The sequence below is a fragment of the Rhineura floridana genome, chromosome 5 (assembly GCF_030035675.1).
Source record: "Rhineura floridana isolate rRhiFlo1 chromosome 5, rRhiFlo1.hap2, whole genome shotgun sequence".
NCBI lineage: Eukaryota > Metazoa > Chordata > Lepidosauria > Squamata > Rhineuridae > Rhineura > Rhineura floridana.
Window position 1 is genome coordinate 111,235,138 of NC_084484.1, and position 20,532 is coordinate 111,255,669.

At 40.4% G+C, this 20,532-nt stretch overlaps 1 protein-coding gene across 1 annotated transcript in view; it reads right to left on the reverse strand.

The window, feature by feature from the left end:
• LOC133386091 (uncharacterized) overlaps nucleotides 1-5,598 on the reverse strand; it is a 43,024-nt gene extending 37,426 nt beyond the window's left edge. Inside the window, exons 1-2 of the mRNA XM_061629711.1 lie at nucleotides 5,544-5,598; nucleotides 4,230-4,735 (exon numbers count right to left, since the gene is read on the reverse strand). Of these exons, the coding sequence (XP_061485695.1) occupies nucleotides 4,230-4,735; nucleotides 5,544-5,598 (561 nt within the window). The remainder of the gene's footprint in view (nucleotides 1-4,229; nucleotides 4,736-5,543) is intronic.
• Nucleotides 5,599-20,532: the final 14,934 nt, after the last annotated feature.

A 20,532-nucleotide genomic window follows, 5' to 3' on the forward strand; every position in this document is an offset into this window, starting at 1 on the left:
TGGAGGGATACTCTGGGACCCATCCCATTACTTTTTTGGCAGTGGCCCCCTCTCGGGGTCCCTCTGTCTCTACAGCCACAGTCCATCAGCTTGATCGATCTTCCCTCACTGCCCCTGACAAAAGGGGGATTGAGAGGCGCTGAGCTGGCCCCTTCTCTTGATGCGTGAGTGCTGTGCTGCTCAGTTCTCTGTGTGGTGAAAACTAACTGTGCCAGTTGAAAGGAAGCAAGGGGAGGTGGAAGCAGCTGCCTGCACGTCTAGTGCAGGCTCACAAGGTGATGGTGTACAGACCAGCCATTAATTCATTTTTTAAATTAATAAATAATTCTTCTCTTGGTTCTTTGTGTGCCCTCTGGGATGGCTTTGTGACCCCCTCAGGGTCCTGATCCCCAGGTTGGGAACCACTGACTCAGATGTTAATTTTTCTTCATGTGAAGAAAAAGGGTCCCTGCAGACTGAGAGTGACTGGCAGGCCAACCAGTGAATGGCAACTGATACAAAGATAATTTGTTTTTTACAAAGAGTATGATAGTAAGAAAAAGAAAAATAAATGTTTACAACTTGGGTATCATGAACTGGTTCTCTGCCAGCAAATGAGATACACAGAATTGTTTGCCGCCAGAGACAGGCTCTCCTCAAAGACAATGCTGAAGCCATAATCAGAATCCATATGTAAATCACCCTAGCTATATTATATGGATTTAGCTTATAATAAAATTGATTTCCAGTTTCAAGCTCACTACTATTTGAATATAATTAGATTATAAGAAGAGTTCTACTGGATCAAGCCAAGGACTCATCTAATCCCCTAACCTGTTTCCCACATGATTTATTGCCCTTTGTACAGCAGAAACACATGGCACACCACAAGCCACTTTGAAAGTTCCCTCAAAAGTGTTCCCTCAAAAGATCTATCTTTTAAAGGCAAATTTATTCTACTGCAACTTAAATCTACTAGGCACAATTGGGGAGGGGCACATCACAAATTATTAAACCCAAGACTAGGGTGGTGGTTGTTTTATTTAAGTTAATGCACTTTAAAAATAAATGAGATTTTTCGGTGGTTAGTGACACAAGTAGGGAAAGATCCCAGAAAGAAAAAATGCAACCTGGGAAATAATAGTTAACTTAAGAAGATTTTAATAGGTCCATTTTTCAACAAGGTAATTAATTAATTAAGAGTAATATCACTTGAAAAATCTGAATTATGGGGCAACAAGACTATTGCAATTAATTTGCATTGCTGTGAGGTATAGATGTGTGATTACACCTGGGCACAAGCATACAGAAAATGACCTTTGATTCCAGTATATACTTTTGATGATACAGAGCAATTACCCTGTAGCTGTTAATAACTGCCTTGCATAAATTAGAGATCAATTATTGATTTCTTTTGGGATTTGATACGTGAACTATTCCCTTCACCACCTAAACTGTGATCTACCAGTTTGGCTAAGGATGAGTCCCCAAGGGCAACTAATTAATTTACTTATGGAGATAATTAACGTGGCCCATTTACCTTTTCCATAATTCATTGTTAATTCATTCTATTGGCTTTATGGAAGGTATATTTTCTCCAGAGTGAATACTGTTAATTTCATTTTGAGGGCCTGATAATGGGGAGGCTAGACACAATGTGGGAGGAATAAATCAGGTGCAAAAATCCTCTCTGGGAGCCTGCACATTCACAGAATTTTGGTAAGCCATATTTTCACGTATAGTGTCTTAAGAACTAGGTCATTATTTGTCTATCTTTATTACATTTATAGACTGTCCAGGGCCTGCTCTGCCATTAGGTAGTGTGAGACAGCTACCTCTGGTGGTGGGTGCTGGATGTGTGTGCGGGCGGCATCAATGGCAGCCCACTAACCACTCTTCCTGAGTCCGCCAACAGCGTTCCCTTTGCTTGTTGTATCCTACACAACCTGCTCTGTGCCCCCTAAGCTAGCTTGCTGTCCTTAAGTGAAGTGGAGGATGCTGTCCTGTCATCAATTTTAAAGTACAATTGTCATCTGTACATATTGAACGTGAAAAGCTGAAAAGGGGCTTCTTCCTGCATTAAGCTGAGTGTGGTAAGAAAGTTTCTGATAATAATGTTCCTGATTGTGGGGAGGCTTCTAACTGCGTTCGGCTGAATGCCATTAGAAGCCCCCTTCAGACCTTGGTGTTAAACATGCAAAGGCTGGGGAAAGAGGGGATGCACTCAGAATGTAAGGGTCATTGGTGCAGTGCCCATATGCACCACCTCAGCCCCTGCACACATTCAGCCCTCCAATGACCTAAAAAGGGTTCCTGTTATATAGCTTTTTTGGCCTACCTCAAAAGCTCAGCCAGGCTGATGATTCTCTAGAAATAACAATTATTTAGAATGCAATCCTAATCATACTGCAGTCCCAGTGATCTTTCAAGTAGATAATTTCCATGTCCTAGTGAATTTCAAAGAAGACAGTCTTAGGATTGTGTGGTCAGTTTATGAGACCTTTTCATTTATTAAACAAAGATGACAAGATGGTGTGCCACTTTCTGTAATTCAGCAAGTCCTGTTTTCATAATAACACCTTCTGTAAATACCCTCAGGTTTCCAGCCCTATCTTGGGGTTTGTAAAAAGCCTGAATACTAGTGCTCTAGAAATGGGGCATGAAACAAAATGTTACAGTGTATCCTTCTCCATCGTGGGTAGTAGCCACTGATAGCCTTATCCTCCATGAATTTGTCTAATCCATTTGTCTCTCTACTTTCTACTTTCCATGGGTACTGAGTATGCTTAGCCTATGTTGGGCTGTAATTAAAATCCCCTCCGGTGTATTTACTAAATATTTTATTTTAGCTTCTGCAAACCTCAGGGTTCCTCCAAGCAAGTCAATCTCTCTTTCATTTTGGCCACAGTCTTGTGAGCATTCACTATCTGCGTTCATTATTAAAAGGAATGATAGAAACTCTGATGTTTAATTACATCTTTTCTGAATGTGAGTTTAATTAGGTATCGATGTAAAGTCCCTGGGATAATTGTACAGAATGACTTGATTTTGACATTTATGTAGGACTTACCACTCATCCTCACCTGTAGCCTGTTTGTTCTTGGACAGTATACAATGCAGATATTAAAAAAAATTAAGCATGATGCAGGCCATTATATAAATAGGTTTACATTTGCATTAGCTAACTCCAAATTTATTTCATTGTTTTAGCAGAAAGATAACTCAGCAGGGCTCATAGTTAAATTCTGGAAGTACTCTGTGTGCGTGTGTGCGCATAAATTGCTTGTTTGTTCAGAAAAAAACAAAACAAGAAAAAGGATGGAGTATTTTCTGAATACAAAGTTCCAAACAATGCCTAATTCTAGCATTGCCTGATTCTGCTCATTCTGGTATATCTAAATATAGAATGGAATAATTAATCTGTATGTGGTAATTTGTTACATCGTCCCCATCACATTACAAAAAGAATGCAGTTCATAATGTGCCTCTACAAAAATCCAGATGTTGACTGAATCCATGCCTAGTGAGTCACTGATTTTTATTGTTTGGTGCTTTTCCTAACTAAACAACAATGTTTTGCTGTGATTTTTTTAAAAAAATTCTTCTCTATATTGTGTCATTTCCCAAACCATAACTAACTTTTCTGCAAGAAAAACAAGAGTCCTTTGACATTTTACAATATATAGCAAACTTAAACTAGCATTTGAATGAGTTTTTATCTATGCTTACTGCTATCTGTTACTAAATATTATGTTGCCCTTGAGGGGTGAAATAAAACACGGACACATAAGCTTGGGTTGAATAAGGGCCACTTTATTAAATTACAGCAGACAAACCCAATTTTAAAGTGACCTGCAGAGGGAAATCTAGGTGCGGGACTAACTATGAGCAAGTAGCTTGCCATACAGCTCTTGGGTGACCAGCCCCTGCCAGGGCAAGGGCAAGCCCATCCGCTTACCCCTTACCCCGACCACACCTTGTAGGTGAGTAGGGGGGCCTTCCTACGTCATCCCCACCCGGGGTTGAATAACCCTTGGGTGGATAAGATAAGTTGGCCCCAGAGGCAGCCCATATCCTGTCTTCGAGCCTCAAAGCCGTGAAAGACAGGCCTCCAGAACCGCCAATCACCTCCAAAGGTGCCTAAGGGGGCCACCTAGCTGTCCTTAACTATTTCCCTTCCCACACCTTCCTGCCACAAAAGGGGGACAAATCTCTACTTAGTCCCCCTTTACCCCACTGCCGAGAAGCACCTCGCGCAGACCCCCCTGCAGGTCCCCAAGAAATATATCATTACCTGTGTCAGACAGGTGAATGCCGTCTGCCCTATAAAGTTCAACCTGCCTGTGCCGGATGCATGAGTGTGGGATGGTTAACCCACCATGCAGAAGAAGGGCCAAGCAAATCCGTCGGTTGACCATCTTCCGCGCTCTATCTATAGCTCGGGGATCCCAAACCCCCCGCCACTCCCTCCGTGGGAGTATGTCTGACCAAATCAGACGAACGCCAGGCCACCTTTGCCTGATGAGCTGCATGTCACTACATGCTTGAATGAGGAGGGCCTTGCCCTGTATCAAACCAAGGTCATTTCCACCGAGATGGATGACCAGTACATGTGGAGTAATCCGCGTCGCTTGTTGCTGGAATAGTGCAGGTAGGAGCCCCTCCCAACGCATTCCTCGTCGGCTAAGCCACTGTATCGCTGCCCATCTGCTGAGGCCCAACTGGGAGCCGGTGCTCGAGTTCGCTGCCCTTCGAGCTGCCCAAAACACCATGCTGTGGCCACAAATAAGGATGCGTGCCCGCTCCGTCCCCGACCAGCAACCTGTCAAAGATGCAAATGGTAAGCTTCCGCAATTCCTGTCTTCAGAAGGGGCGAATATAGCCCTTAAAAGCATCAGAAGACCAACGCCCCACCGCTTGTACCTGTGCCTGGGAAAATCCCACACCTGCTGCTGTAGAAGCAGCTCCAATTCGAAATGAATGGGTTCCAAACTGTGCAGGGTTGTGCCCAATCCCATGCAAGACACGTTTAATCAAGGCCCAAAATTGGTAAATAGATAGGGGCTCCTGGTTGGCATGGATAAACAAATATCCTTCGTTTGACCCCCTGACATTCAAAAATATCTGCAAAGACCGTACAGGGCAAAGTGCAGGCACCGAAGACAGGGCCAAATACACATGTCGTCCCTTACACTTCTGGTCAGTTTTAGACCTTCGCAATACTATGCAGGCACCCCCTCCATCAATGGAGACGTCTGAAAACTGGAGAGCACGCCCAGACCGGTCTCGCTTTGAGCAGGCTACTACTTCTCCAATCCTGAAAGCCCCAAAAAACAATGTAAGTGCTACTGCCTGAAATAGCTTGGCTTCATAGCTGGAGGAGCAAAGTGCTGCCAATTGTTCGACCATTCCTATTAACATGTCCAGAGAAATGGGACGATGGGAATCCGGTGGGACCGGCTTTTCCCTGGCCCACCCTGTCAACATGCGGCGGACCCTGAAGTCTCTTGCATTATCACGAAGGCCCCTTGCTTTGGCTAAAAAGGAAAGCCCCGCCAGCTTACCTTGCAGGGCACCGATGGACAGGCCGCGTCTCCTGCCCTCCACCAGGAATTCCATAATGTGACTTACCGGAATAGGCCACTCAGGAGTATATCCCTTGGCGGCCCAGAATTCGTGCATCGCCCTACCTGCCCTTCGGTAACTGGCGAGTGTGCTGGGGGCGATGGAAAGGCCTATGGCTCTCTCCGACTCCTCTCTCCAATCTCCCATATCGCAGAGGGAACGGCCTCCGGCTGAGCTCTGGCCCACGGTGCCAGCTGACGTAAGCGATCCATCTGGTTCTGTGACAGAGCATCAGCAACACCATTATCAATGCCCGGAACATGCTGTGCTCGGAACAAAACGTTAAAACGCAGGCATTGGAGAACGAAGGAACGGATGAGACCCATAACCCTAGCGTTCCTGGATGTAAGGGAATTGATGACCTGGACTGTAGCCATGTTATCGCACCAAAAATGGACCGTGGAGTTTTTCAACTCCGCGGCCCACAGATATACTGCAACCACTATTGGAAAAAATTCCAGAAAGGTTAGATCTTTGTCTAAACCGTAGAGCGTCCATGACTGTGGCCATTGTCCCTTACACCAGGAAGACCCGAAGATTACACCAAAACCATAGCCCCCAGACGCGTCAGATTGTACTGCTTCCAAAAGTCAGTCCTGCCTCCAAAAGGACACCCCATTGAAATCTTGTAAAAAGGAGGACCACACCGCCAGGTCAGCGCGTAATGCCGCTGTCACCCGAAATCTATGGTGGGGTTGATGCAGCCCCGCCATAGCATCATAGACTCGACGGAGGAAGGCTCTGCCAGGTGCTATAACCCGGGAGGCAAAATTTAGGTGCCCTGCCAACTCTTGAAGAGTGGAAAGATGAACTTTTTGGGCCCCTGTGACTTCCTTAATCCTCGTATGTAGCATAAGAAGTTTGTCATAGGGCAGCTTGCAGCATTGTTGGTCAGAGTCAATTTCAATGCCCAAAAAAGTCAAAACTGTGGCGGGACCCTCAGTCTTCTCTGTGGCCAAAGGGACCCCGAGTTCCGTTGTTAAGTCATGGAACTGTGTCATTAAGTGTTGGCATACGCCAGTGCCAGCACTACCCGCAAACAAAAAATCGTCGAGATAATGCACCACCGAAGCAAGCCCCGTCCTTCTTCTAACTGCCCATTCCAAAAAAGTACTAAAACGTTCAAATAGAGCGCAGGAGATTGAGCATCCCATTGGCAATGCCCTATCCATGTAAAAATAGTTGGCAAAGGAAAAATGTACCCCAAACAAACTCCTTCTTCTAACACATTTCTTATCTCTTGAGTAATCTTATCTGTAGGATCATATGGACAAATCTTATAAGCAGTCAAATCCATTAGTTGTCTATATATTTCATCTTTATATTGTTGTAGATCTTGTATCACTATTGCCCCTCCTTTATCAGCTGGTTTTATAATTATAGAGTTATCTTGTGATAATTCCTGTAAGGTGCGTTGTTCCATCTTATTGAGATTTCTTCAGAAGGGCTGAGTGGATTTTTCTAATTTGTCAAGATCCCGATGTACAAGTGCCTCCAGAAATAGCAAATCTTTATATGGCAGATTTTGAAAAAGATATCAATAATGAATCTCGTGTTGAACAATTAATAGGGTAGTGGAGATATATTGATGATGTTGTTTTGATTTGGAGAGGCACCCCAGAATCTCTCAATGATTTTGTAAGATGGGTTAATAACAAAAACACCAATATTCAATTTGATTATCAATACAATTTGGATCAAATAAATTTTTTGGATTTAGATATTAAGAAACTAAACAATAGTTTACATACAAAAATTTATAAAAAACCTACAGATAAAAATACTTATTTAAAATATGATAGTTCACACCCAAAAGTATTAAGAGATAATTTACCCCATGGTCAGTTTCTTAGAATAAAACGGAACTGCACTACAGAGGAAGATTTCTTATTGCAATCTTTGTTCTTAAAAAAACAGCTATGGAATAGAGGATATCCATCCCCTATTATTGAGAATAACTTTTAAAAAGCAGCTAATAAGAAACGAGAGGAACTCTTCATAAAATCATCACAAAAAGATTCTAGCCGTGTAAACTGTATATTAATGTTTGATCATATCACTAATAAGTTAGAAAATAGTATAAGAAAACACTGGCATATAGTGGAACATCTTAAGGGCTGTCAGGAACCTCCAAGGATCTCTTATAAAAGAACGAAGAATCTTAAGGACATTCTAGTTCATAGTGATTTAAAAGATGCCACTCAACAAAGACAGAGTTTACTCCCAGGTACAACTTCTCCCCTGGGTCATCAACCCTGTGGCCACTGCATTTTTTGTAAAAACACCAGCAGAATGACAGTTTTTGTTAATCCTGCTAATCAGAAGAAATATCATTTGAGGCACTTTTCCACTTGTAATACAGGTAGAGTCATCTATATTATACAATGTGGATGTAAAAAACTGTACATAGGACAAACCTCAAGAATGGTGAAAATAAGGATAGGGGAACATTGGAGTAATTTAAGGAATAATAGAAGAGGGGCGCCTCTTGTAGAACATCATAATCAGTGCCCTCATTCTATAACAGAATACAAGTTTTGGGTTTTAGAAAAGGTTTTTGGAAGAAACATAGATAATTTATTGCGTAGAGAATTATATTAGATTTTGGAACTAGACACTATGATTCCTAATGGGTTAAATGAGGAATTCAATCTGTTACCTCTACTCTAATTCAGAACAAACATAGTCAACTCAAGTCAGGTGTGGTGAAGTAATTATCAAGCAGGTTCAACTCATTACATGCTATAGAGTTCTATATTTCTTTGAATTTGGGTTTCAGTTTGCTTTACATGACAACAGCAATAAGGAAAATACCAGGTTGTCATAATACCTCACAGAAGAATTTATTTTGTAAGTATATTTTGAAAATATTGAAGCAATATTATTCTGTGATTGGTCTTTCAGAATAAGATATGTATTTAAGTTGTTAAAGTTTTGCAACCATATTTTGATATATAATGAAAGTAACATTTGGCTGTAACTGTATCCTCCTAGAAATGAAAATGAGTGTGTTTAAGTTGTCAGTATGCATTTAAGTTGTTAGAGTTTTGTAATTATATTTTGAGAAATATGAAAGCAATTTTTGTAATTGTAACTGTGTCCTTCTAAAAATGAATGTGTGTGTTTAAGTTGTTAGTATGTTTTTTTAAAGAATATTCATTGTTTTATATTGTAGCCCCAGATGAAGGCTTGACTACACAGGCTGAAACGCGTTGGGCTTTGATATATTTTATACAGAAATTCATCTTTTTTATACACAAGAAATTATTAGATGCCTTTGTGCACAGAATAAAGCCATATCTTTCCATACACATGTAAGAGCAACACACAGGTTGATTCCAGCTAAATATTCCGTTATGCTCTTGGGGTATGCTTGGCTTCTCTGGTGGCTGGACACTCATACAGGGATTCACATGCATACGTGTAATATATCTTTTGCTTCTGTTTTTGTTTGCATTTGGACAGACTGTGTGAAAGTGGTACTCATCTGTGTGTGTGTGTGTGTGTGTGTGTGTGTGTGTGTGTGTGTGTATGTAACATAATATATTTTTCTAAGGCTGTCATTGTGTTGTAGTTTATACAGTGCCATCCACCACCAGAGGGTGCTGTGAACTACAGCATGACAACAGCCTTAGAAATGCTGTCGGACCATTGCAACAGCAGCCCAGGCAAGCCATGAAGGAAAATTCACAACATGCCAGGGCAGCTTCTCACCAATGGGATATCCTCACCAGCAGGAGAGCAGGACAGTTTCTGAGGAGTTGCCGTGGCCTGTCCTGAGTGTCCCTGTCACTCCTGTGCTGCTCACCTTGGCTGCCTGCCTCTGCCTTTCTCCTCTGCTTCCCTCCTATTCACAGGGGAAGGTCTAAAGGGAGCAAGGAAGGGAGGCTTGGCAATCTGTAAGGAGAGGGAGAAGGGGAGCCTTGGTGATCTGTGAGGAAGGGGGGCTTGGTAATCTGTAAGGTGAGGGAAGAAGGGAAGGACACCTGGTCAGGTCTAAGAGGAGGGGGTAAGGAGAGAGATTTAAGTAAAGGGGGAGTTTGGTGAGGCCTGGGGATAGTTGGGAGGTTGGTAAGGGAGTGGGGGTAGGCATTCATTTGCACCTCCAACATCAGGGGGGTGAGGAAAATCAGGACAAGGACTGCAAATGGTTGAAAGATTCAGTGTGGGGCAGGCTTTGCCATCCTCCCCATGCTCACCCTTTCAACCTCTGATGTTGGGATTTTGACAGGTGGGCAGGGCAACCCAACTGTCAATCAAGTGACATCACAGTTAAGTTGGCTCCCTATCCCTGGTCGCTTGGTTAGTGTTTGGAGGGGGTGACAGTGTGTGTATGTAGTTACATGTGAAAGATAGATCAATAGCTAGCCCGGGTTTTTTCTTGCAACTAATGAAAAGACTTCTGGTCCATAAATGTTTATGTCACACAAAAAGTGTTAATAATAATAATAATAAATTTGTTAGTCGCCTATCTGTCCGATTTCACGGACACTCTAGGCGACTTACAACCACAATTAAAATACAATATACAGTTCATCTCATATCAAAAACATCTATTAATACAGCAAAAAGTTAGTCTACCCCAATGTTATAGGCCTGCCTGAATAACCAGGTCTTTAAAGCTAGGCGAAAACTCATCAGGGAGGAAGCATGTTGAGGATCATAAGGGAGAGAGTTCCAGAGGGTGGGGGCCACAACCGAGAACGCCCTCTCCCTGGTCCGCACCAGCCTAGCTGTTTTGACTGGTGGGACCGAGAGGAGGTCCTGTGCGGCTGATCTTGTGAGGCGGCCTACTTGATGATACTGGAGGCGGTCCTTCAGATAAACTGAGCCGAAACCATTTAGGGTTTTAAAGGTCAACACCAACACCTTGAATTGGGCCCGGTAAACCACTGGTAACCAGTGTAGATCTACTAACACTGGGGTGATATGATCCCGGCGACGGCTATGCTTAATCAAGGCTACATCTTACATTTAAGGCAATATTATATATATCATTCCATTCACAATTCCCACAGTGGTTTTCCAGTCAATCTGCCTTCCCAGAGAACTCTGGGAATTGTAGCTCTTGAGAGGGACAGGGGTCTCCTAACAACTCTCAGCACTCTTTACAGGCTACAGTTCTCAGGAGTCTTTGGGGGAAGCCATGACTGTTAAAGTGATATAATACTGCTTTGAATGTAAGATGCAGATGTAGTCTTACTCTGCAAAATGCCAGAGACCCATCTACTTTTGCCATCACAGATTAATATACTTACTCTTCTAGGATTTGTTTATAAAGAGTAGTAACTGTAGAACTTCAAGTAGCTGCAGCAAAACCAGCAGAGGGCTATGGCACCTGAAAAGGTAAAAATTTAATTGTGGAATGAGCTTTCATAGCAATGCAATATAGATATCACATATGGCTGTTCCTTGGCAGACATTCACACTCAACTGGGGGATGCAAAGTCGGAACCCAAGTGTATGTCTCTGCTTCCCTTTCACTTATATGTTCCCTTCATGTTTAGAGCATGTGATGGGGCTTCTGTTACCTTTGTTTTGGAATGCTTGGGCCTAGGGGCCATTTTCATGATATTAATGTCATGAACACAATGAACGTGTGTAGTTACCATTATGTAAACATTAGCCATGGGGAAGCCTGAGCTTGTAAAGGGACCACAACCAGAGTTCAAAACAATGGCTCTGGAAGACAAACTTGATGTAATATTAATTGTACACATGAATTGCATCCACACCTGTTGTTGTGTAAATAGTGTCTATGGTGAAGTCCAGGCAGCCTCAGGAACATAGGATGTGGGAAGATTAACTTTAATTCTTTCTGCCTCTGCCAGGATCTTGACAAAAAATTGACTCTTCAAAGCTACTATTTGTATTTCAAGGAAAGCTCCCATTGGTGTCAATGGAAGCTTTCCTTGAAATGCATAGTACCTTATATGAGGGGATTTTTGTTATGACTGTGACAGGGGGAGAAAGAGTTAAATGTTTATTTCTCAAAAATAGTTTTTCCTCAGAAGCATCTCTGTTTCTGTGAGTTATAAGTGACCTCAAACATTTTCTTCTTAAAATACACTGCCTACAATTTAATTCTGAATACATCCAAGAGACACCTTTCAGTGCTGTGAATTTCTCCCCTCACTTCTGAAACCTGAAAAGGCATCTCTTATAAATGTTGGCAATAATATTTAAATAAATATGTATGTTGATGGGGTTAGTTTGGCAGTCCAGTTGTCTAAGAGAAGTTTGTTTTGTACAGATAAATATAGTAAAGTTTCAGGATATAAAGTGAATTGGAAGAAGTTTGAAGAAAACAATATTGAGTATAAGGATCAACGGGGATACCGAAAGATCAACTTCACAATTTTGTGTTACCTTGGAAACAAATTCGAGAGAGTTTCTTAGGAGTTTAATGGACCACTAAAAGTAAGCTTTGAACAAAAATGGTAACACCATCTTAAGCTCCACATTTTTGAGTTCCAATTTAAAATTTAAAATGATCCTCGATAGACAAAATTGCAATTATAAAAATGAACATATTTTCCAAAATTTTAATCATTTTTGGCAATGTTTTCTTTCCACTTTCTTTTATAATTGAGCAGTCTGGGAAAAGGCAGTTATTAGACTCAGATGGACCAAACACTGGGCAAAATTCAGCCAAACATAACCACTTTGGAGTGTCATTTATTTTGCACGCTTAATTGTCTCTCATTGGAAGCAACTTAACATAAAAAGTACTTAAGCTGGCTGGATCACATCCAGCCTTCATGAAAAGGTTTGAAAAGAGGGATATTGCACTACCAATTGCTAATATGATTTATAAAACCAACATATTTTAGCAACATGGATTAATAACGGAGGCATTCAAGTGTGGGTCCTATTACAATAAGACAGAAGTAAAATACTATTAGATTATCTACCCTAAAAAGACCAGTCCTTGTTAATAATCCTTGCATTATAGCAGCTCTGAATGCTTAGAGCAATTTAAAGATAAACCTAGTATCACCTCCAATATAATATATACTGTCAAAAATATTTATTTCAGTGCGTCTTCCTCCTTGAAGTGTGAAGAACAATGCTGAGGTCCAAAGGATCCCATGCGTGAGAGGATGGCATTTTCACCCATGAACATAAGCTGTCAATTCCCTTTCACAGCTCCAGCTTTACATTCAGCTTTAGAAGGGTGCAAGGAGTTTCAGTGTGAAGCAGGGATTCCCAAACTGTGGTCCATGAACCACCAGTGCATTACCACTAGTGTAACAGGCAGAAAAACCATTAATGGTTTACCAAGACCATCACAGTTTTCAAGGGACCTGTGGGAAGAAAAGGTTGGGAATCACTGGCATGAAGTAAGAAAGTCTCAGTGTGCATGAGGTTCTTTGGACCCAAGTCATTAGAATCCTGAAGCCAAAGATTTGGTCATTTAGTTCAAATCAGTGTGTAAAATTCTGCCCCACCTGCTTTTATGCGCTCGTTTGTTTCTCCCATAGTTAGGGAAGGGGGACAAATTCAATTCAGTCATATTGAAAGGCGAGCTTGCCAAATTTTCACTTTCTGAAATAATATGCAAAATGAAAAACAATCATCCTTCCAAATTCACACTTTTCTGAATTTTGCAATGCAATTCTCCAGCTAAGTAATATGTACAAATATATCCATATATAAGGGTAAAGTGTGAATATGAATGCATATATTGGTGAAAAACACAGAAAAATACATTATATCAGGGAAAATTGCTTGCAAAAAATCTGTGGATTTTTCAAAACTTGCATTCAAAAATGTGTTTCCTGGGAGAAATTAGCACTAAAATGCTGAATAATTTTCATAAGGATTTTTTTTAAAAAAATAAAAAATAACATATTGCTGTGGAAATGTGGAAAACTGAGTGTAAGACTGGAAAAATGAAAGACTGGAAGAACTGAAAATTAACAGATTCATATTTTCATACCCATTGGGTGCCAGATACATAGACAATAATTGGAGAATTTCCCTAACAGAATCTAGATTCTGAAACCATATCTTTTAGCCACCCTGTGTCTCAAGCAACCCCTGTATATTCCTGCCTTCATCCTACACCTTTCATAGTATGCAGCTCCTTCTTACCCTTAAGCACTGTGAATTTTTTTCAGAGACCCTTCTATGATTAGCCTTAATTTCCTGCCATCATCTTTTCTTCAAGCCACTTTCTTTTCCTTTATTTTCTTCCTTCTCTACTCTGCACCATTCTCTATTTTTCAAGATCCTTGTCTTTGTTCTTTTTACACTCAGTTTACTTACATCCCAGGACTTTTTTCTATACCTGTTGGGTTATCAGTAGGAGTTACTGGGAGTAGGAAGAGATTGCTACCTTGGCATGGGCCAAACTGGGACCAGGGGCCTTATTGTGCAGCCCAGTACTGCTTATAGGGATCCCCTCACAATCTATGGATCCTGCCCAATGCCCTCCCCTACCAAGTTGTGACAGATATACACATGACAAACTGGAAAAACACACTGTTACTAAGGCGAGAATCCCATAAATCTAGGTTGTGAGTAAAATTTCTTTCTGGCCCTGTCAAACAGTTTGGGGTGGCAGGAAACTGCAGACACTGGCATAGCCAACCCGCCTTTTAAAGGTCTGTGTGAGGACCAGCAAAGTGCAGGCTTCTGTCTGGTCCAAGCCCCAGCTTCATTCTCTGGGAGTCCGCCAAGTTCTCTAATTGACTCCCAGGGCTGACAAGAGCCCCAGCTGCATCAGTGCCCCTGCCCACAACTCCACCTGCTCCCTGCCACCTGCCATGGTGGGAGTGCAAAAATGTCCACCACAAGAAGAGCCATCACTCAGGAATAGAGTACATGTTTTACATACAAAAAGTCCCAGGTTCAATCCCTGGCATCTCAAAACAGAGCTGGGAAAGATTCACATGGAAAGCCACTGCCAATCACTGCAGACAATAGTGAGCCAAATAGACCAATCCTCCTAACTTGGTATAAGGGCAGCCCCCTATGGCCTCATAATTAGAAATGCAGTCCTAGAGAAGACTAGAACACTATGTCTATGTATGAGAGATTCACATGGACCTTTCTTTGAAAGTATAGTATAACCCAAATAGAAAACAAATTAAAATCAGTTTGGTGGACAAGTGACAATATGAAAAGTAGTCTAAATTCAATGACCTCTATCAATTCATGTAAACTCAAGAGATTTTCTTATCTGATATATATAGTATTTTATACAGTATCATCTGCATCAAATAGGACAGCCTCTTCAGATGTTTATAATCTCCTCATTTTGGAAGGTTCTTCTAATGTGTGAGATCAGAAAAAAAGAGGTGTGATACTAAAAATATCCAAACATTTTACAGCCTTTCTGTCATTTTGATTGTTCCTGTAAGTACTTTCAATTCATAGAAATGGCTCAAACAACAAGGCCACAATCCAACACAAAAGTTAGCATGCTTCAGACAACTCCTTTCTTAAAAACCTTATTGCTCACAGCTACCATTGCCCTCTTCTGTACCAGCTAAGTGTTCATTGCACGTAAGTCTCAACTGGAGATCTTGATCTATTACCTTATTTAGTTTAGGGCAAGTCCTACTCGTTTTACTTATGTCTAAGTTCCCCTGAAGTCATCACTATTATTTGCATGGGTAAGCCAGGGAAGGCCTGGCCTTGTACATGTCTGTCATCCTCTGATGTACAAACAATGAGCCATAGCAGCTCATTGCTTTCAAAGCAGAAATTTCCACAGAACTCAATAAACAGTTCTGTCTACTGACAGAGGGCTACAGCTCACTGGGCTTAAATGTGTTTACATTCTGAAGTTTATACCCAGAATTTTAAAGCTACGCTTCGTTAGTATATTTTGAACCATATGGTATTTGAGAACCATTGTCATTCCTGTCATTTTCACACAATTGACTCAAAGGCAACATTCATACTGAGTTTTAATACAGGAAATGTATCTGATAGTTGCAATCTAATTTAAAAGAATAGTTAACAGGTTCTATATGTTGATTGAGCTTGATTGCTGACTTCATTAGGAATTAGTTACTGGTACATATGCAAGCCAGTGTAAAAAACTGACATTAGCCTTAATTATGCAGGATTCTATTTATCCAAGTGAATCAGAGGTGGACAGTTTAGGGGGGACACACTGAACATCCTTGGTTCACTGACTGCATAAGTACTCTTGATACTAAATGAGCAAAATCTATTCATAATAATATAAGAAGGGCCCTGTTGGGTAGGACCAAAGGCTGAGCCAGTCCAGCATCCTGTTACTTTAGTGGCCAACCAGATGGCTGTTGGAAGCCCCCAATAAATATTGACAGACAGTAGGTTTAGGATTTCAAAATATTGTCATTTCTCTAATACAAACATTAATTTTTCATAGATATACAGATTACCACTTTAAAATGATTATATAAGTGGTATGTAATCTTTGTTAAATAAAATAAATTTATTTAATCCCCATTAGATGACAATGCTTTTGCTCCTTTATAGAATACATACTAGCATAGGAGAATTGATCATATCACATTTTCTGCAAAACAGTGATATGAGAAGCTACATGTAGAACCTGCCTTTCTCTAAATCAACTTTAATAGTTCTGATTATTTTCTTTTTGGATACAGCTGTGACTTAATTTTTTTCTGGTTCTAGCTAATTTAAAAAAATGAGGGACCACTCCAGTGAACGAGCTCAACTTGAATTCACATGAGAATTTTTAAATGTTATAATCTTGGTTGCCAGCACAGTTGTCACTTATCACATCTGGTGAAATGGCTATTGACCTGTGATGAATTGGTGCTTTACTTCTACCACCTATTTCTTAAATAAAATTCTTTTACATATGTACCAGTTCAAAAAAGTGCCCACCCTTAACAATCACAATTTGCCCTTTGGTCCTATAGGCTTTTCCAGTTTTGAAAACTACCAAATTGCTTTTTGAATTCATGCAAGATCCATTTAATTTGACATCTACGGTTCTCAACTATCTCAAGAGCTTGTGAGACTTCTTTCTTTCAAGAGGAATCTTTCGAGACACATGTGGTTTTACTTCAAAGCACTCAACATTTGAAAAATTATTGAATTGTTATGATGTGAACTCATAGTTTAAATCAAAATGAGTTCATGGTTTCAAATACAGTTATTCCAAAACTTTTCTAACCACAAAAAGACTGGATTTTTTTTAAAAAAATGGATTTGTTGCACTAGGGTGACAAAGTGTCTTGGTCCACTTTAATGGCACAAACCTACATTTCCAGTTATGCCCTTGAATCCCTCCTGCAGGTGATGTAAAAATGTGCAAAGACCGAATTCTTCAAGCAGCCTTTGGGGGCAGTGGGTACAATTCTGATCCCCCCCCCCAAATACACATCTGCTTAGTGGTCAAACACTTTTAACAAGAGAGTTCTGGGATTTGCAAAACCTGAACAGATACTGCTTTGAAACCACAACTGGGTATTTGCTGCTGTTAAAATTGTTGTGCATTTTAAATAAATGGATACAACAACTTTCCACTGTTCTGTCTCCTCTGAAGGAAATTGATTCTACATAGTTTACTCTCAACTTTCCTTCAGGGATGTCAGAATATGAAATAACAGTAGATCTGTGATAGACACACGCCAAGAAGAAACTCTTTACTTGTTCTTTGAATGAATGAATAGTTTATTACTGTCGATGACCAGAAAGATATATCATACAAGCATAGACAGTACAAAACAGGGTTAACAATGCAGTATCCCCTAAAAGTATGTATATACTTGTTCTTTAGATACTGCCACAATTCTTTCCCTGTGGAGTGAATCTCCCTTATGTAGAACAGATCCAAAAAATGCTTATTCTGCAAAGTGGGACATCTTATGTACTTGAATCTGTAGCTCTCAAACTACACACTGTCAAACAGAATCTCACCGGGTTCACTGACAGACTTCCAAATAGATTCTTTTCTTTAATTTTGTGACAGATTTGACCTGTCTTAAATCTGGCTAATTTCTGGATCCAGAAATCAGCCCTGACAGAGCAGTATATTCCATAATTGTCTCCTAACAGTCTTTTTTCCAGCTGGGATCCTGTTTCCTACCGTATGAAATAGGTCAGGTAGGCATGTTCTTCTGCCTTGGTGCTTTGTGTTACTATTGCTTCAGTCCACCCTCCTTGTGATCTCAGCTGCTCTTAACCCATTAATTAATCAACTGTCATTGATGAGCATGTTTTTACAGGCATATCAACAGTCAGATATAAAATGAGGTCTACATGAATTAAAGCTTGAGGCAAGTTGTAATAGCATCATTTTTTATTATTATTATGCTGCTCAGTCTATCCAAACTAGAAATAGAGGGATGGAAGGCAGGATATTAAAGTATATCCTCTCCATCTAGTCGGATTTTTTAAAAATCTCCTTTTGCTATAGGGTTGAGCAAAAATGCCCCTCATTTCACATCATTCACGCACAGCTAAATATTTTGGCAATGGGGGGAGGGTTAATGGTGAATTCCAGGAGTGGCCCTGAACATGGTTGATTTGGGCCACTGGCCTGATCCAGCAGACTCTTCTTATGTTCTTATGGAAGAGAAATGGAGGTCTGAGCCATTGAGCAAAACCCTGCTGTCACCACATCAGTATCATAAGAGAGAAGCCCGGAAGGTGACAACAAGAAAGAGGGCCTTCTCGGTGGTGGCCCCCGAATTATGGAACACTCTTCCTGATGAGGTACGCCTGGCGCCAACATTAATAACTTTTCGGCGCCACGTAAAAACCTTTCTCTTCTCCCAGTCATTTTAGCATCTTAGTATTTTAATATTTTAGTAGTATTTATTTTAACAGGCATTCCAGTATGTGTATAAATATGTTTTAAGTTTTTTAGATTATTAATGTATGTTAAATGGCTGGATATGTGGTTTTAACTGTATATTGATGTTTTTATTTGTTGTGCACCGCCCAGAGAGCTTCGGCTGTGGGCGGTATATAAATTTAATTAATAAATAAATATAAATAAAATAAGAGCAAAAGAACTGATTATCAGTAGATTCAGAACCAACCAACAAACAAACAAAAAGCAAAAAGCATTGTTTTAGCATTTTATGGAATTCACTGCCACACTATGATGGTCACCAGTTTTGATGGCTTTGATAGGGAATTAGATAAATTCATAGAAGATTGGTCTGTCAATGGATGCTAGTCATGATAGCTAAAATGAACTATCACATTCAGGGCAGTATATCTCTCAACAACAGTTGTGGGGGAGGAGAGAGAGAGGCTTGAAAGAGCAATTGTCTTCACGTACTGCTTGTGACCTTTCCAGAAGTGTCTGACTGACCATTGTAGGAAACAGATAGTGTTTGGAAGACCTTTGTTTTGTTACTCTTCCAGAATGCTAGACTAGGTGGACCTTGGTGTATATTTGTCCATTGCTGGGAGAGTCAGAGCATCAGCATGATGTATTAGGCAAGATGTTGAATGGAGAACACCTGGGGTGAGCTCCTTCAGCCATAAAGTTTACTGAGTGACCTTCGGTAAGCCACCATCACAACTGACTTCCCCTTTAGTAAAGTTTAAGTAGTTAATGCACAGTTCTCCATCATCTTAATCCACCTTAAATATATTTGTAGTACTCCTGCATCTGGAACTGAAATCATGTCCATATATTCTGTTCTTGCCTATAGAAACTACCAAACTGGAAGAAAGGGTTGTGATCTAAAAAATGAGGGATACTGTTGAGTGGGTCATCACACATTTGAAGAATTTTTTTTAGAAGGAAGCTCCCAAGAGTGTAATATCATCCATCACATCAGTTTCCTATAGAGATTGCTTGGCTGCAAATTGCAAAGAATGATGGAAATTGACCTAAAGCATCACTAAAGGCAAACATTATTGGCAATTATAAAGAGGTCCTTTATCAATTAAGACAGCATACTGAGAGCTGTGAGTTCTTTTATTATTTTACTAAGCATAAGAATGGCACAAATATACACTAAATCTTTTCATTATCCCTAGAAGTATGAAATACAATGGTGTATGTTGCTAGATTCTAAGTGGGACTTTTTGAACACCAATTATCATATTTTGGTGTGCCTGGAGAAGCAGCTAGCCTTTTAGATAAGAAGTCTTAATGCGGAGCAGTTTCTTACCCTTGTTCTCTCCTTATGGCAATGGGGCCTATATGCAGTGTCTCGGTTGGTTGTTCAGTGCTGTGTATCAGAATTACTGATCTCCCTTTCCTCATAATCATAGGAGTTGATGAATTATCTTGTACAAATGCAAATGAAGGTCAATGGGCACATTCGAGTGTTTAAGAGAACCCTTCTTTTGATATTAGTCTATTTGCTTAGCTCAGAAAACTTCATAGCAGTAAATGTATGGTTTTCAGATAATCAGATTAAGGCTGCAATCCAAAATATGCCTACTCAGATATAATTCCCATTGGATCCAATGGGGCTTCCTCTCAGGTAAATTAAGTTAGAGGATCACAACCTTACTTGGCACATACATCCTGCCTTCATGGCCTGTTGTATAAATTTATCTTGTAAATTCCATCCTGAAAGTGGTCCCACTCTGCAGGAAACATTGATATTATTTTCAATTTGCCTTGATTATTTCATTTTTTATTAAAGTACGTACAAGGTTCAGTTTAAGTTTGGTACATCACAACCCAGATAGCTCCACTGGACATAGCAGTAGGCAAGGGCACTATGGCCCTCCCTTTCATTTCTTTCATGGTCCCAACTTTACCTGCTGTGGCAACCGGTTTATGTGAGAGAATGAAATGGACAGCAGAACTATGAGGAGAACATGTAGAGGAGCTAGAGCTGCTTTATCTCCTGCTTTAGTACAAGATTTAAAGGGCTAGGTCATGGTTGTGAAATGACACATCATTCCAAAGACTTCATAGTTATTGGTCAGGTGAAAAATAAAGTGAAAAATGAGTTCTTCTAAGAAGCCTTGTTTTCT